Source organism: Lontra canadensis, unplaced genomic scaffold (assembly GCF_010015895.1).
Source record: "Lontra canadensis isolate GAN:19392208 unplaced genomic scaffold, GSC_riverotter_1.0 scaffold9, whole genome shotgun sequence".
NCBI lineage: Eukaryota > Metazoa > Chordata > Mammalia > Carnivora > Mustelidae > Lontra > Lontra canadensis.
Genome location: NW_022631003.1, coordinates 32,545,892 through 32,569,926, shown reverse-complemented (window position 1 = coordinate 32,569,926; position 24,035 = coordinate 32,545,892). Strand labels below are relative to the sequence as shown.

At 34.6% G+C, this 24,035-nt stretch overlaps 1 protein-coding gene across 3 annotated transcripts in view; it reads right to left on the bottom strand.

Moving 5' to 3' along the window:
- The window catches only part of LMNTD1 (lamin tail domain containing 1), a 60,634-nt gene that overhangs the window by 20,752 nt on the left and 15,847 nt on the right, over positions 1–24,035 (bottom strand). For all 3 annotated transcript variants that reach the window (XM_032855228.1, XM_032855229.1, XM_032855230.1), the window contains 4 exons: positions 6,609–6,795; positions 5,367–5,486; positions 2,967–3,181; positions 2,213–2,384 (listed from right to left, as the gene is read on the bottom strand). In XM_032855228.1, coding sequence (XP_032711119.1) covers positions 2,213–2,384; positions 2,967–3,181; positions 5,367–5,486; positions 6,609–6,795 — 694 coding nt within the window. The remainder of the gene's footprint in view (positions 1–2,212; positions 2,385–2,966; positions 3,182–5,366; positions 5,487–6,608; positions 6,796–24,035) is intronic.

Below are 24,035 nucleotides of genomic sequence, written 5' to 3'. Positions count from 1 at the left end.
TCAACCTTAAAATGGATGACATCTGACCATTTGCAACAACATGGATGTATCTAGAGGATATAATGTTAAGTGAAATAAGTCTGTCAGAGAAAGATAAATATCATATGATTTTATTCACAAGTACAATTTAAGAAATAAAACATGTGTACAAAGAATAAAAGAGACAAAAAGAAGCTTTAAAAAATTATTATAATACCAGTATAGTTAACATACAGTGTGGTATTAGTTTCAGATGTACAATATAGTGATTCAGTAGTTCAATATATTACTCAGTGTTTATCCAGGAAAATGTAGTCTTAATCTCCTTTACCAATTTCACCCATCCCCCCATCCAACTTCCCTCTGGTAACCATCTGTTAGTTCTCTATAGTTAAGAGTCTGTTTCTCAGCTTGTCCTTTCCCTTTTTTTCATTTGTTTTGTTCCTTTTTCTTCACATCCTTGCCAACACTTGTTTCTTGAATTTTGATTTTAGACATTCTGACAGGTATGCAGTGATATCTCTTTGTGGTTTTGATATGCATTTCCCTGATGATGAGTGAAGTTGAGCATCTTTTCATGCTGCCTATCTGTATGTCTTCGTTAGGGTAATGTCTGTTCATAAACAGACTCTTAAATTTAGAGAACCAACTATTGGTTGCCAGGGGGGAGGTTGTTGGGGGAGGGATGGATGAAAAAGGTGAGGGGGATTATGAGTACATTTATCATGTTGGGCACTGAGTAATGCACAGATACTTAAATAATTATTTTATATATCTGAAACTAATATAACACTTTATGTTAATTGTAGTTGAATAAAAAATTAAGAAAAAGAAAATTTGAAGTCAAATTTCTTTGGGAAACAAGTTGTTTAGAATGGGTAAAATAGCGAAAACTATCATTAAATGAGGAAAAACAATTCACATACTTCTTGTGAGTCTCAAATCTAAGTTGTAATGTACTAAAGGTGTGTATCTGTGTGTATTATACATAAGATTATACATATAAATTATTGCTGAAAGAACTCTTTAAATTTCAGGCCAAATCTCTTACTTGACAGATGAAGAAACTAAAGCACAAAGATATAGGGTATTTAATTTTATGAAATAGAATATATTCAGGACTTTACATCATTTTCAACATTTCACTTCTAAAAGTTACTATTTTGGGAGTGCACCTCCAATTATGTGTTGGTCTACTTACACAGTGGTTTTCATACTGTGGTATAGAATTTTATGATTCCAGAGAGGTGCCTCAAAGATCACAGGGAAGGAGGGAGGGATGAAGCAAGGAAAGACGGGATGGAAAAAAGGTGTAGTGAGGAGTGAGAATTGCTACCCTTCCTTCAACTTTGACAGGCTTGCTTATATCTGTCCTATATATTGGGTCTGTCCAAGATGTCATTTAAAAAAGCATCCCTCTACTAAATAAAAGCTGCAAATCATTATAGCTTGAACAGGATATAGCACCTGTATGAAACAGACTTTCTCCACAGCTTAGAATCTCACACTGTGTTTTAATTAGTATCTTGTAAACATTTGGGGGGGCACCTGATGAACCTCATGAACTCTTTTCCCAGGAAGTAACATATAGGTACACATTTTGTACACATTTATGTACCTAAAACAGCAGTTTAGGGACTTCCTGAAATCCATTCACAGATCCTGGCTTAATAACACAACTCTGAGAACCTTAGATGACTTAAATAAGAAACTTCTTGTTGAAAAAGAGTTAAGAATTTGGGATTAAATTAGAATGTGTTTGGAAAAGATGGCTTTATCTTTAAGGACAGCATAACTTTGTAGGGAAAGTTTTTCCTGCCTAATAAAAAACAAATTACTTTTTAAAAATTATGTTGTTAGCCACTGTATAGTACATAATTAATTTTTGATGTACTTTTGACCAGACTTCAAGGATCCTATGTACTCTTGCTTGCCACACTATTCTTTTGATTCATTGATTCATTCCACAGATACTTACCAAGAACAGTAGAAGACACTATGCTAAAGCAAATGTAAGTGAATGATTTCAGATATTTGCTTTAGAAGCCATCTATATTTAAAGATATGAATAGCTTTTAGTTTTTAGAGAATTTAACCACTTAATCCATTTCACCAGATCTCCCACCTTCACTCCCTCCTACTCTCTTGTCCTCCCTCACCACACCGCCTCCCCCCCCCCCCCCCCCCCCCCATCCCTTAACTCTCCACTGGAATGAGTATCCCTTTGACTTACCTGGGCTCGATCAGGCCTGGATGACTTAGGCCTTCGGTGTCTGTCTAAGCCGCTTCCAGCCACACACGTACTGCAAGTTTCAATCAGAGGACTGTAGGGGTGTGCAGGGGCACTGGGACTGTGGCACCAAGGGCTGCTATTGGGAAAGGGGCTTGGTCGGTTTTCAATTTCTCTGTTAAGGAAAAAAAAAATTGAGCCAAAAGTAAACCCAAAATATCTTATATAGTGGAATTAGCAATGAAGGTTCAATAAAAGCGAAAGCATGTTTTAAGACCAGAGAATATGGCTTTTCTTGACTTTTGAGCAGCACTTTTGTCAACATCAGAAGTATTTGCCTAGATAAGTGTGACATAAATTCTGCACTTTTCGCTGCAAGCCAGCTCTTGATCCAAGATGAAATTTCTAGATGATGCACGTCTTCCTCCTCCTAAGCACTGCTAAAGACAAGGTGATAATTTTCTCTCTTCACCTCTCCATAACCCTGCCTCTAACAGCAGTGCCACTAAGAAGTGAAATGGCCAGAGGGGTGTTGATATTGCCTAGTGGAAGTCACCAGCCTCTACTGTCCCATGACAATAACCCTGCTTGCTCTGTTTTTCATAAAACACAAAAAGTATGGTCCTATTTGAAGTAGGATTTTTTTATTTGAATTACCTATTCATCATATATCTATTTGTCATCTAGTCATTCCTACTTCTTCAGTTACTAATTGTGGGAAGGAATCAATTAAAAAAAAAAGCCAAGTAAATTTTACCTTCTAAGAAAAACTTTAACTTGCTCCATCTGACATTTTGAATTATCTTTATTACATTTATCTTGTTTTTCTTTAGTTGTAGTTACAGCTGCTGGCCAACTAAACATGTGTCTTTGAGATGTTGGACTTACAACTGAGCGTCTGTCAAATTCAATGTCAGTCTCTAATTTCTCCCACGCTTGCTTCCAGTGAATAGGAGTGTACCAGGCAACAGCCTAACAAAAATGATTCATTAGTATCAAATACCAATGCAGTTAGGTAGATTTTTTAAATGTCATAGGCTTATTGCAATAACATTTCGAAGTCAAACAGTTTAATGTCACTTACCTACTGTGTGTGAATTAGGAACACAATGAGGAGTAAGACATCCTGGACTTAGTTTCCAGTTTCAAAAATTGTAAGGGGCGTAACCTCAGGCAGATTAGTCATTTACTGTATTGGACTGTGTCCTCATATGTGAAAAGGGGAGGGTGATAGTAGGGAATTGCTGTATGAGGGTGTTGTGAGATTCGGCTAAACTACTAAAATTCATAACTTTGAAGAACTATGCAAAAAGTAGTTGTAATGTTATCATTAAAATTTAAATATTTAAGATATTACACATATGTGTATGTTTATATATAGGTCTTATTTGAAATGGGGAAATGGGCAGTAGAACTAGAGATGTGGAGAGGAAACCACATTTTTTTGAGCTAGAATCCTAGCTGGAACTATTAAGGAAACTAACTAGACTCTGAGTTTCCTGAAGAGAGAAACCATGCAATAGTTGTGCTCTTTTCCCTCCAGCACATAGCATAATGCTTGGCAGATACTAAACATATGTAAATTTTCCCCATATGAATTCATTGGTCAGTTTCACTCTTTTACTAGCAAATAAAATTACTTATGTTTACACCACCCTGCAAAAATAATCCGATCCTTTATGTGCAAAGTAGTTCAAACCAGAGTAAAAAGTGTAGTATAAGTATAAAGACTAGGGGCGCCTGGGTGGCTCAGTGGGTTAAGCCTCTGCCTTCGGCTCGGGTCATGATCTCAGGGTCCTGGGATCGAGCCCCGCATCGGGCTCTCTGCTCAGCGAGGAGCCTGCTTCCTCCCCTCTCTCTCTGCCTGTCTCTCTGCCTACTTGTGATCTCTGTCTGTCAAATAAATAAGTACAAAGACTAATCCTGTTCCAGGGAATGACAACTTACTCAAATGGGCATTCCAGGAGCTTAGGGATCTTGTCTGTCTGGTTCAACATACAGTGCCTGGGAACAGTGTGTATACAAAGTAGAAACCCAGAACATGAATAAATGCATGGATAAATGTGATGAAAAGTCTGAAATAAGAATGCCTTAATCTTAGTTTTGTCAATGATTTTTTATGAGCCTGAGTAAATAATTTAGATTATATCACCTTATTTTTCCAACAGTGAAAATCATTAGAAGTATTATAAAATTCATCTTGAGCCCACTAAAAGATCTAAAGGTGAGTAAAGGCCTCAAAATTACAACTAATGAGTGTTCTAATGACAACTACTGTTCTTACAGAAAGACATTAAATGGCTCTTAATAAATTAGCAAGTCTACTCTAAAGGAAAAGTCAAACGAAGCATGAGGTATAATGTAGCAAGCAAGACAATCAGAAAGATAGATTCCAATCAACATATTATCTGGATTAGTAGTTATAGGACATAGTAAGTAAGACTGGAGGTAAGAAAATAAAGGGCAGGTATTCAAGAAAAATCAAAAGAATGGCTTTGAAAAAGGAATAACTTTTTGTTGTAAACAAAGATATCTTTCAACTTTATTAGTGTGTCTTTGGGCATCTATTTATGCTAATATTATGCTAAGGAAAAGATAGAATGAAACTATAAAATTGTCAAATATTGGGAATGAGTTATCCAAAATAATTACTAATACACTTAATTTTATAGTGAATAACGTATAGTTGTTACAAATTAGACTATAGATCCTTTCAATAATAGTCTCTTAAGAGCAGATATCATGTCCTATTCTACATTATTATATTATAGTCATTGGAATAGAGAATAATCTCAACAAATAATTGAGAGGTGCACAAAGGAATAGAAGAGATGTCTACATAGTACACTCCTTTATTATTCCACTCTTCAACCTAAATATCATAAATAAAATCCATCCTTGACTCTGGAATTTAAAGTAACTTCTTAGAAATATTGGCCATGAAAATTATTTTTGCCAGATTATAAGTAGCTCTTTGGCACTTGGGCCCTGGGAACAGGGTGCTGTTGATTTGCCTGACATGTTATTGCAGTTAGTGATGGTTTTATCTAAGCTATTAAGGATGGAAAATACTTGAGTCAGCTAAGAGGAGAAGGAGAACATAAGGACAGCTATCCATTCTTCTTTCAAAACCCATTGTTAAGAATAGGACACTGACTTCACCATTAGGTTTGCACAAAATCGTTGTACAGTTTGGGCTTGTTCTAAACTTGTTTTGTTCTCTCCAAAGAAAATCTGATGGTGGCTGATGCTTTGCTTCAGATACAGCTGCCCACACCTGTAAAAAAATGGTTTGTTAGTGACAAATGACCTTTGAGTTCCATGGAGTTTTGTATATGTCAGAGGGTCATTGCAATGTATCATTCTGCACAGATGAGGTTTTAAAATATGACTGTACAATATATAATATCAAGCTGTGTGACTCCAATCAGTTACTGTACATGGCATAAAGGAAATTACAAGAAAGAGAGGAAACCTTCCAGCATCAGCAAATTACCTGTTCTCTAAGCAAACAATCTCTTTGCTTTTCTTTTAAGGATTATGCTTGTTTACTTTTAGGAAACTAGGTATTTTATTTTAATAGTTGAATAATAAAAACAAAAAGTATTCAGAGCACCTGGGTGGCACAGTTGATTACTTCAATTACCTCACTGACTCTTGGTTTCACTCAGGTCATGATCTCAGTGTTGTGAAAGTGAGCTCTGCACTTAGCGTGGAGTCTGCTTAAGACTCTCTCTCCCTCTTATTATGCTTAGCGAAATAAGTCAATCAGAGAAAGACAACTATCATATGATCTCCCTGATATAAAGAAGTGGAGATGCAATGTGGGGGGGTTGGGAGGTAGGAAAAGAAAAAATGAAAGAAGGTGGGATTGGGAGGGAGACAAACCAAAAAAGACTTAATCTCAAAAAACAGACTGAGGGTTGCTGGGGGGAGGGGGGACGGGAAAGGGGGGTGGGGATATGGACATTGGGGAGGGTATGTGCTATGATGAGTGCTGTGAAATGTGTAAACCTGGCGATTCACAGACCTGTACCCCTGGGGATAAAAATACATTATATGTTTATTAAAAAAATAAATTTTTTTAAAAAGACTGACTATCCCTCTGTTCCTTCTCCCACCCACTGCTCTCTCTCTCTCTCTCAAATAAATAAATAAATAAATATTTAAAAATCCCAAAAGGTATTGTACACAGATTGAGAAAAGCCATGGAAATTTACTTACGGGTATTAATTTACATTCAGGGGTGGACGAAGTGGGACAAGTAACTAACAACAACAAGAAATCACATTTTACCTAGTAATCGAGTGATGAAGAAACTGGTGCTAAGCAAGTCTGGCTGGGTGAAATATTTTTTCCTATAAAATTCTAGTTCATAACATTTATATTTTATACTCACTGTTACTGTGCAATTGGCCTGCATTGTGATATTTGGAAGGAAGCGGTAAAAAGAGACTGTTTGTCCATTCACATTTTGCTGGAGAATATGACCTCCAATCTCCAATTCTTTGTCAAGGGAAGAGTTAATGAGTTTCACAAATAAACCCTTGACATTCACTTCAGCTATTTTAATGTCTCCAAGAGCACTAAAAAATAAAGCACAAAACAGATAATCATGTCAAAAAATGGGCAGAAGACATAACAGACACTTCTCCAATGAAAACATACAAATGGCTATCAGACACAGGAAAAAATGTTCATCATCACTAGCCATCAGGGAGATTCCAATCAAAACTACATTGAGATACCACCTTACACCAGTTAGAATGGCCAAAATTAACAAGACAGGAAACAACGTGTGTTGGAGAGCATGTGGTGAAAGGGGAACCCTCTTAACACTGTTGGTGGGAATGCAAGTTGGTGCAGCCACTTTGGAGAACAGTGTGGAGATTCCTTAAGAAATTAAAGATAGAGCTTCTGTATGATCCTGCAATTGCACTACTGGGTATTTACCCCAAAGATACAGACGTAGTGAAAGAGGGGCCATCTGTACCCCAATGTTCATAGCAGCAATGGCCACGGTCACCAAACCGTGGAAAGAACCAAGATGCCCTTCAACTGATGAATGGATAAGGAAGATGTGGTCCATATACACTATGGAGTATTATGCCTCCATCAGAAAGGATGAATACCCAACTTTTGTATCAACATAGATGGGACTGGAAGAGATTATGCTGAGTGGAATAAGTCAAGCAGAGACAGTCAATTATCATATGGTTTCACTTACTTGTGGAGCATAAGAAATAACACAGAGGACATGGGGAGATGGAGAGGAGAAGGGAGTTGAGGGAAATTGGAGAGGAAGATGAACCATGAGAGACTATGGACTCTGAAAAACAATCTGAGGGTTTTGAAGGGGCAGGGAGTGGGAAGTTGGGTGAGCCTGGTGGCGGGTATTATGGAGGGCACGTATTGCATGGAGCACTGGGTGTGGTACATAAATAATGAATTCTGGTACACTGGAAAGAAATTTAAAAAAAAAGCACAAAGATTATAAGGTGACTTTAGAGAAATGTGTCTTTAGTTCATTTTAAGAACTGAATAATGTGCTTTGAAAGTATAACTTTTATATAGCTGTATATTCTACTGGACACATTCTATATAGAAATGGTATATTTTATAACCTAAGACATATGGTTTGATCTGGTAGTTCTGTTTATCTGTGCAACAAAATTGTCTCTTTCACATAACATAATTAAAGTTAAAAAGTGCTGTAGTTGTCAAGGTATAAATGCCATAGGAAGATGTGATTATCATTATTTAAATTTCCTTCTATTCATGAAACTATCAAGTAAAGAGAAAGGTAAGCCATTTAGATAATTTTTGATAAAGTTACTGTGAAGATGACAGCAACTATGTGCTTAAAAGAATTTTGTAAACTTAAAATATTATGCAAATATAAGATGGTAATTTTTCCTTCTAATGTGTTGAGAGCCTAGTATGTACCACAGACTAGGCTAATAAACATTTATGTTAGCATTTCTCAGAGGGTGGGTCAGAACCTAATAGTACATCATTAAATCCCTTCAGTGGGTAATAGCTGTCATTTTAGAAATGAAATTCCAAAAATAATAATCATACTTATTATGTGCTGGGTACCTTTTAAAGAATATATCTATATCTACACATTCATACCCCAAATTCCAAAATCCATAAAATTCTGAAAAATGCCAAAACTTAAAAAAAATGCATTTGATGTTTGATGACCACCAGGTGTGGTATAAAAGAGATGAATCACTAAATTTTACAGCTAAAACTATTACACTGTATGTTAATTAGCTGACATTTAAATAAAAACTTGGAAAAAAATACATTTGAGACAAATCTGACCTGAATTCCTTTGGTGGCAAAATCTGACCTAAAACTGAGAGTAGTCTATTTATAGTCTTTAATTATGGTTTGTGTGAATTATTCATATGTTTGGCTATGGACAAATTGATGTTTGATTTTGAATACTTTTCTAAGCCCTGATAGGGTGTTACCTAATATGTATTCTAGTCATCATATTACTTTCCTGAAATCCCCCAAGTTCTGAATTTTGAAACACATCAAGTCCCCAAATATTTTGGGAAAGGCATTGTGAACTTGTAGATATTCGTTCAATTCTCATGATAAGGCTACATATTTCTTACTGAAAGTCATGGTAAAAAAAAAACAAACAAAAAACACAACCCACTAATATTTCATTTAATTCTCACAACAACCCAGTGAGACAGATACTATTTTTAGTCCCATTTTACAGATAAAGAAACTGAGGTTTAGAAAGATTGTCATATCCAAGATCACTCAATAAGTGTTAGCACTGTTCTTCTGTCTCACTCAATTAGTAAATTCCCAAAGAGATTTGATGCAACCATTCAAATCGTCTAGATAGTCTGGTAGTTGAGCACTGCTAGAGAACACACGCACACACACGCACATGCATATACACACGTGTAGATTGCTGCCACTGAATAAACTGGTCTCCAGCCACACCTCAGCCCTTAGTGATTCCCTTAGTAATTGGCAGCAAGGTGTGTGTATGTGTGTATGTATGTGTGTGTCTCTGTGTGTGTGTGTGTTAGAAAGTTGTGTGCTTCATAAGCGGAACTAGTCTGTTATTCCTCGAACAATGTACAAATCCCTGCCCTCACATCTCCATCCTTACTCTCAGCAAATAATGTCACAGAGAAAACAGGACCATCAGAGAGAAGTGTGTTCCTACTTTGCACTTAGAAGCAGTTTCACCCATACCCGCTTGACTTCTCTTCTCAGCCCATCTTGTTTCGGTGGAAGAAGGGCCCTTTTCCCATCTCAAGTGAAACACTTTGTTCGCTCTTCCTCTTGCTACTTCCACAACTCAGTCTATTCGTTCTTTTCCTTTAACACCACCTCTCCCTCCACACTGCCCCATTACCCCAGATATGTATGTATCCTCAAACGGCTGCCGCCTTAAAAAAGCAAAAAACAAAAACAAAACAAAACAACAAAAACCAAAACCACAAGCCTCCTTCACCTTCCACTTAGTAGTGTTATTACAACCAATTTGGAAAGACCATGTCATTAATTCGTCACCTCTACTCCTCAATCCACTACCATCTACTTCTGCCTTAGACTGTCCTCCCAGTTGGTAAACTGAGTGGTAAATTGAATGGTTACTTATTTTTTATTGAGGTAAAGTTGACACATTATATTAGTTTCATGTTTACAACATAATGATTCAATTTTTTAAAAAGATTTTATTTATTTATTTGACAGAGATCACAAGTAGGCAGAGAGGCAGGCAGAGAGAGAGGTGGAGGCAGGCTCTCTGCTGAGCAGAGAGCTCGATGCGGGGCTCGATCCCAGGACCCTGGGATCATGACCTGAGCTGAAGGCAGAGGCTTAACACACTGAGCCACCCAGGTGCCCCAATGATTCGATATTTGTATATACCGAGAAATGATTGCCACAATAAGTCTAGTTAACATTTATCACCAGACATAGTTATAATTTTTTTCTTGTGATAAAAAAGTATAAAATCTACTCTCTTGGCAATCAAATATGCTATACAATGACTTTTTATTGAAGTATAATTGACACACAATATCCTATTAGTTGCAGGTGTGCATCATAGTGATTTGATATTTTTATACATTATTAAATCATCCCTGTGATAAGTCATCATTGGCCACCATACAACATTATTACAATATTATTGACTATATTACCTATGCTGTACGTCAGCATGACTTAGTTTATAACTCAGTTTGTACCTCTTAATTCTCTTAACCTATGTCATCTGCCCCAACCCCTCCCAACTCTAGTAACCAATAGTTTCTTGCAGGTATCTATGAGTCTGCTTCCGTTTTGTTTGGTTTGTTCATTTGTTGTGGTTGTTTTTAGATTCCACATGTAAGTGAAATCATTCAGTACTGTCTTTGTCTGACTTATTTCATTTAGCATTATATTCTCCGGGTCCATTCATGTTGTTGGAAATGGTAAGGTTTCATTCTTTTTTTAATGGCTGAATATATATATTCAATATGTATTATATACTACAGCTTCTTTATCCATTCATTTATTGATGGGCACTAAGGTTCCTTCCATTATCTTGGCTATTGTAAATAGCCTGCAATAAAGACAGGGATAGGCATATACCTATCTTTGAGATTGTTTCATTTTTTGATGTAGAATTGCTAGATCATATGATATTAACTTTTTAAGGAACTCCATATTCTTTTCCACAGTGGCCACACCAACTTACATTCCTATTAACTTAGTCTTTGTCTTAATGTCTCTGTGGTATTTGCCTTTACCAGATATGCTTTCTTTTTTGGAATTCCTCTCCTTGTTTACCCATTGTTTTCCTGAAAAGGTTGCTCCTTTTCAGGATCTCTCTCTCTCTCTCTCTCTTTTTTTTTTAGTCTCTTTTTCAGATTTTTCTTCTACATCTGTCTCAGATATTGATCCCTGGGATTCTATTCTTAACCATCTTTTATTCCCATCACATTTCATATATGTGGTATCACCTATGAGCAGCGCATCAGTAACCATTAATACACCAACGACTGCTAAATCTAAATCTCTTGCTTAGATTTTCCAGATGAGCTTTGGACCCTTGGAAACAATTGGTCACTACAGACCCCAAAGATGCCTCTGAGTCAACATGACCCAAATTGAATTCATCATTTTGGAAGGGTGGGAAACCTATTCCAGTGAATTGCATCATCATTTATCCTGTAGGGCATGTCTGAAATTTCCATTACTTTCTCATTCTTTTAACCTTCTTGCCTTATCTGTAACAAATACTATTGATTCTATCCCTATATCTTCTATAAACATCCCCCTTTTCCATTCCTATTGCTGTTATCTTCATTAGGTCCTGCTCACCTCTGTGTGATATTGTAACAGTGTCCTAACTGGTTTCTCCAGTTCTGTACCCTCCTAACCATTCTTCATTTTGTTTTCAGAATGATCTTTGTTTACTATCCAGAACAAGGATAAATATTGCAATAACTGACCATTTCCTTCCAGAGAAAACACAAACTTCATAGCATGGAAATAAGGCCTTACATAATCTGCTTGTCTTGTTAATCTCTTTTTTCCTACTTCCTAGCTTTGCTTAAACTTCAACCACAAAGGTTTTATTACAACACTTGTGACAATTCATACCATTGCATGCTTTACCCACTGTCTATGCAAGTGTTAGTAGTCCCTCTTCTTGTTCCCCATATTCCTACCAACACTTGAAATTTTCAGACTTCTTAGTATTTTCAATATAATGGGTACAAAAGGTATCTCATTGTTATTTTAACTTATTTTCCGCTGATTATAGTGCAATTGAATAAGCTGTTTATTGGTCACCCAGTTTTCTTCTGTGAATTGTCTATTAAAAATTTTTTCCACTTCTATAAAGTTGTTTTACATTTTTATGATTGAGTTCATAGTATCTAAATAAAATAGCATTTAAATATATACACATATTTTTAGAAGAACTATGCAGTAATAAAAGAATATTATTTATGTTATTTTAAGTTGCTATAATGGTAATAATTTGTTATGGCAAGAAATAGAAAACTGATATCCACTTCTATAAATTTTTAAATTATGTGCCAGAAATGCTGCCAGAGTCTTCTGTCTTCTATTTTTCTAATGAAAAAGCACTCCCAATCTTCTATTGTTCCTTTAAAGGTAAATTTCCTTTTTCTCTGGCTAAGATTTTCCTTATGTCTTCAGTTTTTTCTTTGTCTGTTTAAAGGGGGATTGGAGAGGAGGGACAGAGGGAGAGGATGAGAGAGAATCTTAACCATACTCCATGCCCAGCATAGAGCCAAAATTAAGAATCTTTACTGATTGAGGCTTAACTGACTGAGGCCACCCAGGCACTCCTCTTATATCTTCTGTTTTAGAAGTTTTTCCAATATGTACCCAGAGGTTTGGGTTTTTATTTTTCTGTCTTTTATCTTTCTGGGAATTGGTAGTGCATCTTCCATCTGTGTCTTGATGTCTTTCATTAGTTTGGGAAACTTCTCTGCGTATTTCCACCAGTATAGTTCTACCTTAATTGATGTCTCCTCTCCTTAAGTAACTTCAATTACAAGTAAATAGATTTTTAAAAATCTTTCTCTATTAGTCCTTATGCTTGTTTCTGTTCTTCTACTATCTTTGCAATTCAGCCTGGGTATTTTCCTCTAAGAATGTTTTTGTGCAATAATTCTCTCTTCTGTTGCATCAAATATATTGTTAAACCCATCTACTTCTGAAATAGTAATTTCTCTTATTGGATTTTTTAGTTCTAGAATTTCCTTTTGATAATTTAATAAGAATAAACCAATAAAATATTTAGTTTCCTGTTGTATCTTGTCATTTAATTCCTTGAATATTTAATCATTGTTATTTTAAAATCCCTGTCAGATAACCATAATATCTGCACCACCAAGGCCTGTTTTTAGCATTCATTTTAACCTTAGTTTTTGGTTAACTTTTATTAGTTGTATGCCTTTTTTTTTTTTTTTTTTTTTTTTACTTAGTGCCTAGTATTATGAATTAAAAGAACTGCAGAGATAACTTAAGTGTCTGTATAGCATTTTCTCAACCCATACATACAGGATTTACTTTAGCTCTGACAGCTATCTAAGTTGGGGGTAAATTACTTTAATCAAACCAGGGTAAGAAGTGTCTTGATGCTGTACTTCAGCTCCAGTTAGGAAGTCTATTTTGAATATAGTCTTACTATTGGGTGGAAATTTGAAATTTGAAATTTAAAATTGAAATTTGAAATTCCAACTGAAAACCTGGGTTATCAGTGATTCTCTTTCAGGATAGGACCTGAATCCCAATTTTTATTCACCTGGTCCTATGAAACTGCCAATATATTATTAACTTCTCAGATTCCTGCTGCTTTCAAATTAACAACTGTTTTGAGGAGAAAAATGGCTCCAAATGTCAGCCATCACTCTGGGTTTCCTCTTCTAGAAGAGGAACTGTGAGAATAGAAGATGTAAACATCCATGAAATATCAATACACACAACTAAACTGCTTTCAAAATAGTGTTCTCACTTCATACTTTGCATTGTATGAGAATGCCTATTTTGGAGAGTTTCATTTTTGAGTAGTTTACATGCATAGTCTTTTCTTTTGCATTACCATATGGTTCTTAATAAATTGTGGATATAACATTTTATCCTTTGAAATCTCTAGAATTCCTCTATGTCATCCTTATCCTACTGTTATTGAATTATCTGTGGTATGTTTTAATTTCTTAAAAAGATGTCTTTTTGTTTCTCAAACTTGCTTTTTTACATGAGAGATGAGCACTGTTTTGAATTTTGCTTTTAAACAGATAAGATCCTAGAATAGTTCAGTTATTTCTTTGTTATTATACATGTAATGGAATATGTATAGTTGCTTTTCAAAAATCTTTCATTATTTAAGTGAACTGTTTATTTATTGATCTTAAATTTTTATTTTATATACATAAGAAGAGTAAATTAGCTCATATGAAAAAAAAAAAAACATCATCCATATCAGAGCTAGTCACTTCCTTTGCCTTCCTTTTGGTATAAATCCAAAAGTTATAGAAAATACTTCACACGATACATAGACATTCACAGAAGCAGGGCTGTTAAACAGTTATCACACAGACTTTAGTAGTTATCTTTTTCTCTTTCCATAAGCCTTCCCATTTTTCTTTAGTAGGAAAGTGACTTGAAACCTCTGCTTATAAATCATTATTTGATGAGAGTGTAGAGTGATGTACCAACCATTCTGTCAGGAGTTTTTGCATGGGACTGAATTGTAAAAAGATTGAAGAGATATATGGCTATGTAACTTTTTTTTTAAACAATGACTTTCCATCATCTGAGACCTGATTTACCTACTTCTTGGATTTTTCTTGGTAGATTCAAGCTACTTATCTGCCTTTAGGTTTCTATAACTTTAAAGTTTACTAAAATTACCTGTAGAGTTTCAGTTCTTCTAGTATACACCCTCCTAACATTCTCCATACAGATTGGCATCTGTGATCATAGCTGTTGGGGGCAAAGGGGTAAGGATTTAAGGACCTTCCAAAGTTTTAAAAGACAAACTTAGGAAGACTCAGGGAACTTGATTCTGTTCACTGGTATTACAAGAGAAAAGCCCTCAGACTGAAAGTTTTGGTAATACTTCCTTAATGAAGTATTAAGTTAATGAAGAGGTAAGTTAGTATATTATTATCTTCATGTTTTAAAGCATCTGAGGGAAAAAATGGGACTTAGTTTGAAATAGAGTCCTTGGGGAAGATGAATAGATTTTGCTGTGTCCCACAGATTTTGAACAGTTGTGTTTTCATTTTCATTTATTTCCAAGAATTTTTAAAATTCTTCTTAAATTCCTGGTTGACCCATTCACTTTTAAATAGGATTATTTTTAGCCTCCATATGTTTGATTTCTTTCCAAATTTCCTCCAGTGATTTAGTTCAAGTTTCAAAGCATTGTGGTCTAAAAATATGCAAGGAATAATCTCAACCTTTCATATAGATTGAGACCTAATTTGTGACCTAGGATATGATCTATTCTGGAGAAAGTTCCATGTGCCCTTGAGAAGAATGTGTATTCTGTTGCTTTAAGATTGAGTGCTTTGAACATATTTGTAAAGTCCATCTGGTCCAGTGTGTCATTCAAAGCCCTTGTTTCCTTGTTGATCCTCTGCTTAGATGATCTGTCCATTGCTGAATAGGATGTTAAAGTTGCCTACTATTATTGTATTATTATCAATGTGTTTCTTTAGTTTTGTTATTAATTGGCTTATGTGATTGGCTCTTTTCAAGTTAGGGGCATAAATATTTATAATTGTTAGATCTTCTTGCTGGATAGACTCTTTAAATATGACATAATGTTAGTATTTGTTTTAATATCTAATTTGACTGATATAAGGATGGCCACCCCAGCTTTCTTTTGATGGCCATTAGCATGATAAATGGTTTTCCACTCCCTCACATTCAATCTGGAGGTGTCTTTAGGTCTAAAATGAGTCTCTTGCATACAGCATATTGATGGGCTCTGCTTTTTTAAAATCCAATCTGTTACCCTGTATCTTTTGATTGGTGCATTTAACCCATTTTCATTCAGTGTAACTATTGAAAGATACAAATTTAGTGCCATTGTATTATCTGTAATGTCACTATTTCTGTATATTGTGTCTGTTTCTTTCTGGTCTATATTACTTTTGGTCTCTCTCTTTGCTTAAAGGATCCCCTTTAATATTACTTGCAGGGCTGGTTAGTGATCACAAATTATTTTAGTTTGTTTTTCCTGGAAGCTTTTTATCTTTCCTTCTATTTTGAATGACAACCTTGCTAGATAAAAGTATCCTTGCCTGTATATTGTTCTCATTTAGCACCCTGGATATATCATACTAGTCCTTTCTTGCCTGCCAGGTCTCTGTGGATAGGTCTGTTCCCAGTCTGAAGTTTCTACCCTTGTAGGTTATGGACCTCTTGTACTGAGCTGCTTTTAGTATCTTCTCTCTGTCTCTAAGATTTTCAAGTTTCACTATTGTATTTCAAGTTGTTGACCTACTTTTATAGATTTTGAGGGCGCTCTCTGTGTCTCCTGGACTTGAATTCCTAGTTTCTTCCCTAGATTAGGGAGTTTCTCTGCTGTAATTTCCTCTAGTATACCTTCTGGCACACTTCTTCTTCTTCTGTGATCCTAATTATTCTAATATTGTTATGCTTTATAGTATCACCTATCTCTTGAATTCTCCCCTCATGATCCAATAGTTGTTTATCTTTCTTTTGCTCAGCTTCTTTATTCTCCATCATTTGTCTTATATATCACTAATTCTCTCTTCTGCCTCATTAACCTTGCAGTTAGAGCCTTTTTGATTGAGACTTGTTTTGATTTTAATTCTCTTATTTCTTGAGAAAGGAATTCTCTAGTGTTCTCTATGCTTTTATTTATTTATTTGTTTATGAATTTATTTATGGATTTATTTATTTATTTTATAATGTTATGTTAGTCACCATTCAGTACATCATTAGTATTTGATGTAGTGTTCCATGATTCATTGTTTGTGTATAACACTCAGTGCTTCATGCAATATGTGCCATCCTTAATACCCATTACCAGGGTGACCTGCATTTCCACCACCCTCCCCTCTAAACCCCTCAGTTTGTTTCTCAGAGTCCATAGTCTCTCATGGTTCATCTCCCTCCATGTTCCCCCCACTTCATTTTGCCCTTCCTTCCCCTATTGTCCTTCATGCTATTCCTTGTGTTCCACAAATAAATGAAACTATATGATAATTATCTTTCCCTGCTTGACTTATTTCACTTACCATAATCTCCTCCAGGTCCATCCACGTTGATGCAAAAGTGGGTATTCATCCTTTCTGATGGCTGAGTAAAATTCCATTATATATATGGACCACATTTTCTTTATCATTCATCTGTTGAAGGGCATCGCAGCTCCTTCTGCAATTTGGCTATTGTGGACATTGCTGTTATGAACACTGGGATGAAGGTGGCTTTCTTTTCACTACATTTATATCTTTGGGGTAAATACCCAGTAATGTAATTGCTGGGTTAAAGGGTAGCCCTATTTTTAACTTTTTGAGGACCCTCCACACTGTTTCCAAAGTGACTGTACCAGTTTGCATTCCCATCAACAGTGTAAGAGGGCTCCCCTTTTCCCACAACCTCTCCAACATTTGTTGTTTCTTGTCTTGTCCATTTTTGCCATTCTAACAAAATGTGTAAGGTGATATTTCAATGTGGTTTTAATTTGAATTTCCCTGATGGCTAAAGATGATGAACATTTTTCATGTGTATGTTAGCCATTTGTAGGTTTTCTTTGGAGAAGTGTCTGTTCATGTCTTCTGCCCATTTTTTTGACTGGATTATTTGGTTTTTTTGGGTGTTGAGTTTGACAAGTTCTTTATAGATCTTGAATACCAGCCCTTTATCTGTAATGTCATTTGTAATCTTCTCCCATTCCATTTGTTGCCTGTTTGTTTTGTTGACTGTTTCCTTTGCTGTGTAGAAGTTTTCTATCTTGATGAAGTACTAAAAGTTTATTTTTGCTTTTGTTTCCCTTGTCTTTGAAAACACATCTTGAAAGAAGTTGCTGTAGCCATTGTTGAAGAAGTTACTGCCTATGTTCTCCTCTAGGATTTTGATTGATTCCTGTCTCACATTAAGGCCTTTCATCCATTTTCAGTTTATCTTTGTGTATGGTGTAAGAGAATGTTCTAGTTTCGTTCTTCTGTAGGTAGCTATTCAATTTTCCCAGCACCATTTATTGAATACACGGTCCTTTTTCCATTGGATATTTTTCCCCTACTTTGTTGAAGATTATAAGATACCTTGGAATAAACATAACCAAAGAGGTGAAGGATCTATATTCTGGGAACTACAGAACACTTATGAAAAAAATTGAAGAATACACAAAAATATGGAAAAACATTCCATGCTCATGGATCAGAAGACTAGACATTATGAAAATGTCTATGCTTCCCAGAGCAATCTATACTTTCAATGCCATCCCAATCAAAATACCAATGGCATTTTTCAAAGTGTTGGAACAAATGATTCTAAAATTTTTATGGAACTAGAAAAGACCCTCAATCACCAAGGAAATGTTGAAAAAGGAAAACGGAGCTTGGGGCAGCACAATACCTGATTTCAAGCTATATTACAAAGCTGCAAATACCAAGACAGCATGGTACTGGCACAAAAACAGACACATAAATCAATGAAACAGAATAGAGAGCCCAGATATGGACCTTCAACTCTATGGTCAAATAATCCTCTATGCTTTCTTCAAGCTCAGTTAGTATCTTTATAATTATTATTCTGAACTCTAGTTCTGATATCTTACTTATATCCATACTCATCAGGTCCCTGGTAGACAGTACTGCCTCTTGTTCTCTTTTTTGAGGTGAGTTTTTCCATCTTGTCATTCTGTCTTGCATAAAATTGTTGCTTTTCTATTTGTAGAGTTGCAGCTATTGTTTTCTTAGATCTCCAGCTGAATTTGCAGGTGTTCAGAATGATTTGATAGCTCTCTAGCTGAGTTCCTGGGACCAGACAAAACTAAGATGTCCTACTCCTCTGTCATCTTGGATCCCTCACCGCTAAACAAATTTTAAAAACAAGTCCCAAAAGGTTCAAACTATTTCTAAGTAATTTAATTTCATCCCAGAACAAAGCTCAAGAATACTTTTAGAAATACAAAGGTATTCCAGCACTCAAATAACCTAAAAATGATAACTTCTGGCATTTAATAAAAAATTACTAGATATGTAAACAAGATGAATACAACCCATAATAAGGAGAAGTAAAAATAAAAATTGATCAAAATTGATCCAAAATGGACAAAGATGTCAAAAATAGCAGAAAAAGCAAAGTCTTTGTAACTATAATTGGTATATACAAAATCTAGATGAAAGATTGAACATGATTGTGAAATAGCTGAAGTAAAAATACAATAGATGGGATTAATAAGATTAGTCCTTGCAAATAAAAATATTAGTGAATTTGAAGACATAGCAATAGATATTATCCAAAATGAGACACACAAACGAAAAAAGACTAAAAAAGAATAGAACATTAGTGAAGTGTGGGATAACTTCAAATGGCCTGGTACATGTGTAATTGGACTCTCTAAAGGAAAAGATAGGGACAAAATATTTTAAGAAACAATTACCTAAAATTTTCTATAATTTTAAAATTTTAAGTCTATATATCTGCAAATCATAGAAACTCAACAAAGCCCAAGCATAGACTTCCTGAAGAAAGTTACACCAAGGCATATCATAATCAAATCTTCCAAAAACAGCAAGAGAAAAAAGATTAATCACATACAAGGAAACCACCATAATACTGTAGGCGGATTTCTCAACAGAAACTGTGTACACAGGGTAAACGGGATGGTATATTCAAAGTACTGAAAGAAGGAATTGCCAACCAGATATACTGCACCTTGCAAAGCTATCCTTTAAAAGTGAAAGAGAGATAAAGCATTTCTCAGAGAAACAAAAATGAAAGGAATTTTTCAACCATTAAAACTGCTTTACAATAAATGCTTAAAGGAGTTCTTCAAATGGAATTAAAAAACACACTAAACAGGACACCTGGGTGGCTCAGATGCTTAAGAGTATGCCTTTGGCTCAGGTCATGATCTCCAGGTCCTGGGATTGAGCACCATGTTGGCCTCCAGCTCAGTGGGGAATCTGCTTCTCCATCTCCCTCTGCCTCTCTCCCTGCTTGTTCTCTCTCTGGCATTCTCTCTCTCTTAAATAAATAAATAAAATCTTAAAAAAAAAAACCACACTAAACACAACAGGAACATATGTGGAAGTGTAAATCTCAATGGCAAATGTATATATCTATATATCTATTTCTCTCTCTATATATACAAAATAATATGACACTCGTGGTTGTGCACAAATTACTAATAATCAAACATAAAAGTTAGAACAAAAGTATTTAGAATAACTATAAATATGAAAATTTGTAAAGGATTCACATTACTTGAAAAAGCCAATTTTGGTTTCAAGAACATAAAGTGTATGTGAGGTAAAAGTGTAGAATTTTTATATTGAATTGAACTTAAGTAATTATGAAATCACAATAGACAGTTAAAGCTGTAAGAAGATCTATACAAGCATTATGATAACCAGAAAATCCCTATAAATTCCATTACAGAAATTTATCAAATAACAAGACAGAGAGGAAGAAAGGAACAAAGGAACTGTGAAAACAAAACAATGAACAAAATGGCAATACCAAGTTTTTAATCTACTGATAGTAATTTTAAATGTAAATGGGTTGTAAATGTAAATGGGTTAAATTCTCCAATCAAAAGGCATAGAATGGCTGAATAGATTAAAACAGATAACAATATCCAGCAATGTGCTATTTATAAGAGGCTCATTATAGATATAAGGACACACATAAGTTGAAAGAAAATGGATAGAAAAAAATACACTTCATGCAAATGCTAAACAAAATAAAGTAGAGGTAGCTATACTTATATTAGATAAAAAGACGTTAAGTAAAAAATTGTCATTCTTAAGACCTTTATATAAAGGTCTTTGATAAAAGGGTCAGTTCAACAGGAAAATGTAAAAATTGTAAATATTTATCCACCCAACATCAGAGCACCAAAATATATAAAACAAATATTGACATAGCTAAAGGGAAACAATGACAACATTACAATAATAAGAAATTTTATAACCACATTTTCAATAATAGACAGAATATTGAGGGTAGAAAATCAATAAGGAAACAGCTAACTTGAATAACTCAATAGACAAAATGGATATGTCTATTATATAGCCACCCCACAGTGGCAGAATACACATTCTTCTTGAGCACACACAGAACATTCTCCAGGATAGATCACATGTTAGGTCACAAAATAAGTCAACAATTTAGGATTAAAATCATCCCAGCTATCTTCTCAAGTGACAATAGAATGAATCTAGAAATCAATAACACAAGAAAACTCATGAATAAATGGAAATTGAACAACACATTCTTAAATCACCATTGGGTAAAAGACAAAATCAATGGGGAAAACCTGAAAGCTTTTCTAGGATCCAGAACAAGGCAAGGATGTTCATTCTCACCATTGCTATTCAACATAGTCCTTGAAGTCCTAGTCAGAGCAATCAGGTAAGAAAAAAAATTAAAGATGATCAAATGAGATGAGACATAAATTACAGATATTTGAAGAATGACATGATCATATATGTAGAAAATCCTAAAAACACTACAAAAAGTTATTAGAAAAAATGAATTAGGTAAAGTTGTACCTACAGAATCAACATGCAAAAATCAGTGGAATTTCTTCACACTAATAATAAACTAACTAAAACAGATATTAAGAAAATAATCTCACTTATATAAAAAGAATAAAAAGAATAAAATACTTACATATTAACTACACCAAAGAGGTGATAGACTTGTACACTGAAATTGTACTATATATTGTACTATAATATTGAAAACTTATACACTACAAAATATTGATGGAGGAAATTTAAAAGACAAAATAAATGGAAAGACATTGCATGTTCATGGTCTGGAGGAACTAAATTGTTAAGATGCTCGTACTACTCAAAGTGATCTATAGATTCAATGCAATGTCTATCAAAATACCAAAGACCTGTGTGTGTGTGTGTGTGTGTGTGTGTGTGTGTGTGTTTTACAGAAGTTGGAAAAACAACTCAAAATAACTCAAAATTCATATAGAACCGCAAAAGACCCCAAATAGACAAAGCAATCTTGAGCAGGAAGAAAAAAGCTGGAGGTATCCCACTTCTTTACCTCAAATTATATTATAAAGCTAAAGTAAATAAGACAGTATGGTACTGGCATAAAAATAGACATACAGACCAATGGAACAGAATAGAAAGCCCAAAACAAACCCATGCATAAAAATTATGGTCAACTGATCTTCAACAAGAGTGCCAAAATTACACAATGGGGAAAGGATAGTTTCTTCAGTGAATGATGGAAGACTGATAGCCACATGTAAAAGAATGAAATTGGACCCCTATGTCACAGCATATACAAAAACTACTCAAAATGGGATAAGACTTGAAACCATAAAGTCATAGGGAAAAAAAAGGGGGGGGGAATCTTGCTATTGGTATTGATAGTAATTTCTTAGATACGACACCAAAAGCACAGGCAACAAAAGTATATATAAACAAGGGGGATTACATTCAACTAAAAAACTTCTGCACAGAAAAGGAAATAGTTAACAAAATGAAAAGGCAACCCATAGAATGAGAAAAATATTTGTAATCCATATATCTGATAAGGGTTAATAGCCTAAATAAATAAGGAATTCATACATTTCATCAGCAAAAAAGCAAATAACTTGATTAAAAAGTAGCAAAGGACCACGATAGAAACTTTTAAAAAGAAATTCTAATGTTTAACAAGTATATGAAAAGGTGTTCAACAACACAAATTGCCAGTGAAATGAAATAAAAATCACAATGAGATATTACTTCATTCTTGTTAGGATGGCTATTATCAAAAAGAAAAGATGGGGTGCTTGGGTGGCTCAGTCTATTGAGCTTCTGCCTTCAGCTCAGGTCATGGTCTCAGGGTCCTGGGATAGAGCCCTATGTTGGGCTCCCAGCTCAGTGTGGAGGCTGCTTGTCCTGCTCCCTCTCCCCCCTGCTCGTGTGCTCTCTATTAAATTAATAAATAAAATCTTTATAAAAAAGAAAAAAACAATATAAGTGCTGGTGAGGATGTGGAGAAAAAGGAACACTTGTACTGTTGGTGAGAATATAAATTAATAAGGCCATTATGGAAAACATACAGAAGTTCCTAAAAAAAATTAAAAATATAACTGTCATATGATCCAGCAGTCCCACTTCTGGATATATATCCAAATTAAATGAAATGAGTATCAGGAAGAGATATCTGCACTCTCATGTTCATTGCAGCATTATCACAATAGTCAAAATATGGAAACAGCCTAAATGTCTTCAATAGATGAATGGGTATAGAAAATGTCACACACACACAGACACACACACACACACACACACTGAAATATTCAGTTTTTAAAAAGAAGGAAATCCTGACTTCAATATGGATGTATGACAACATGGATGGAACTGGAGGACATTATGCTAAACAAAATAAGCATGATACAGAAAGAAATATTGTATGATCTTGATGGTGCTTGTTGCTAGGGACTGGGGGAGGCAGAAATGGTATTATGTGGTTCAAAGGGTACAAACTTGCAGTAAGCAAAATGAGTAAGTTCTAGAGATCTAATGTACAACACAGTGATTATAGTTAATGATACTTGAAAATTGCTGAGAAGATAGATCTTAATGTTCTCACCACACACACCATAAAGATAATTATGTGAGGTAGTGGATCTGTTAACTAACTTAATGGTATTCCTTTCACAATATATAAGTATCAATTCATCATGTTGTATACCTTAGACTTACATGATATTATATGTCAATTACATCTTAATAAAAAACCAAAAAGACAAAATAACTTATATATCATATACATCATGTATATATGTATATATATACACACACCATTTTTATGTCAATGATATATCAATAAAGCTGTTTAAAAACTGAAGAAAGAATTCATCACAAGCAGATCCATATTACAAGAAAGGAAGTTCTTTTTCAGGTAGTAGCAAAATTATAAGGGATGGAAACATGATTTACAAAAAAGAAATACGGGAAGGCAGTGAAAACATATGAGGGTAAATATATAACATATTTTTCTTATATTTTAAATTTCTTCTACTAATTATTAAACAAAATAACTATGGAGTATGCAATTTATGACATATGTAGAAATAAAATATGTGATA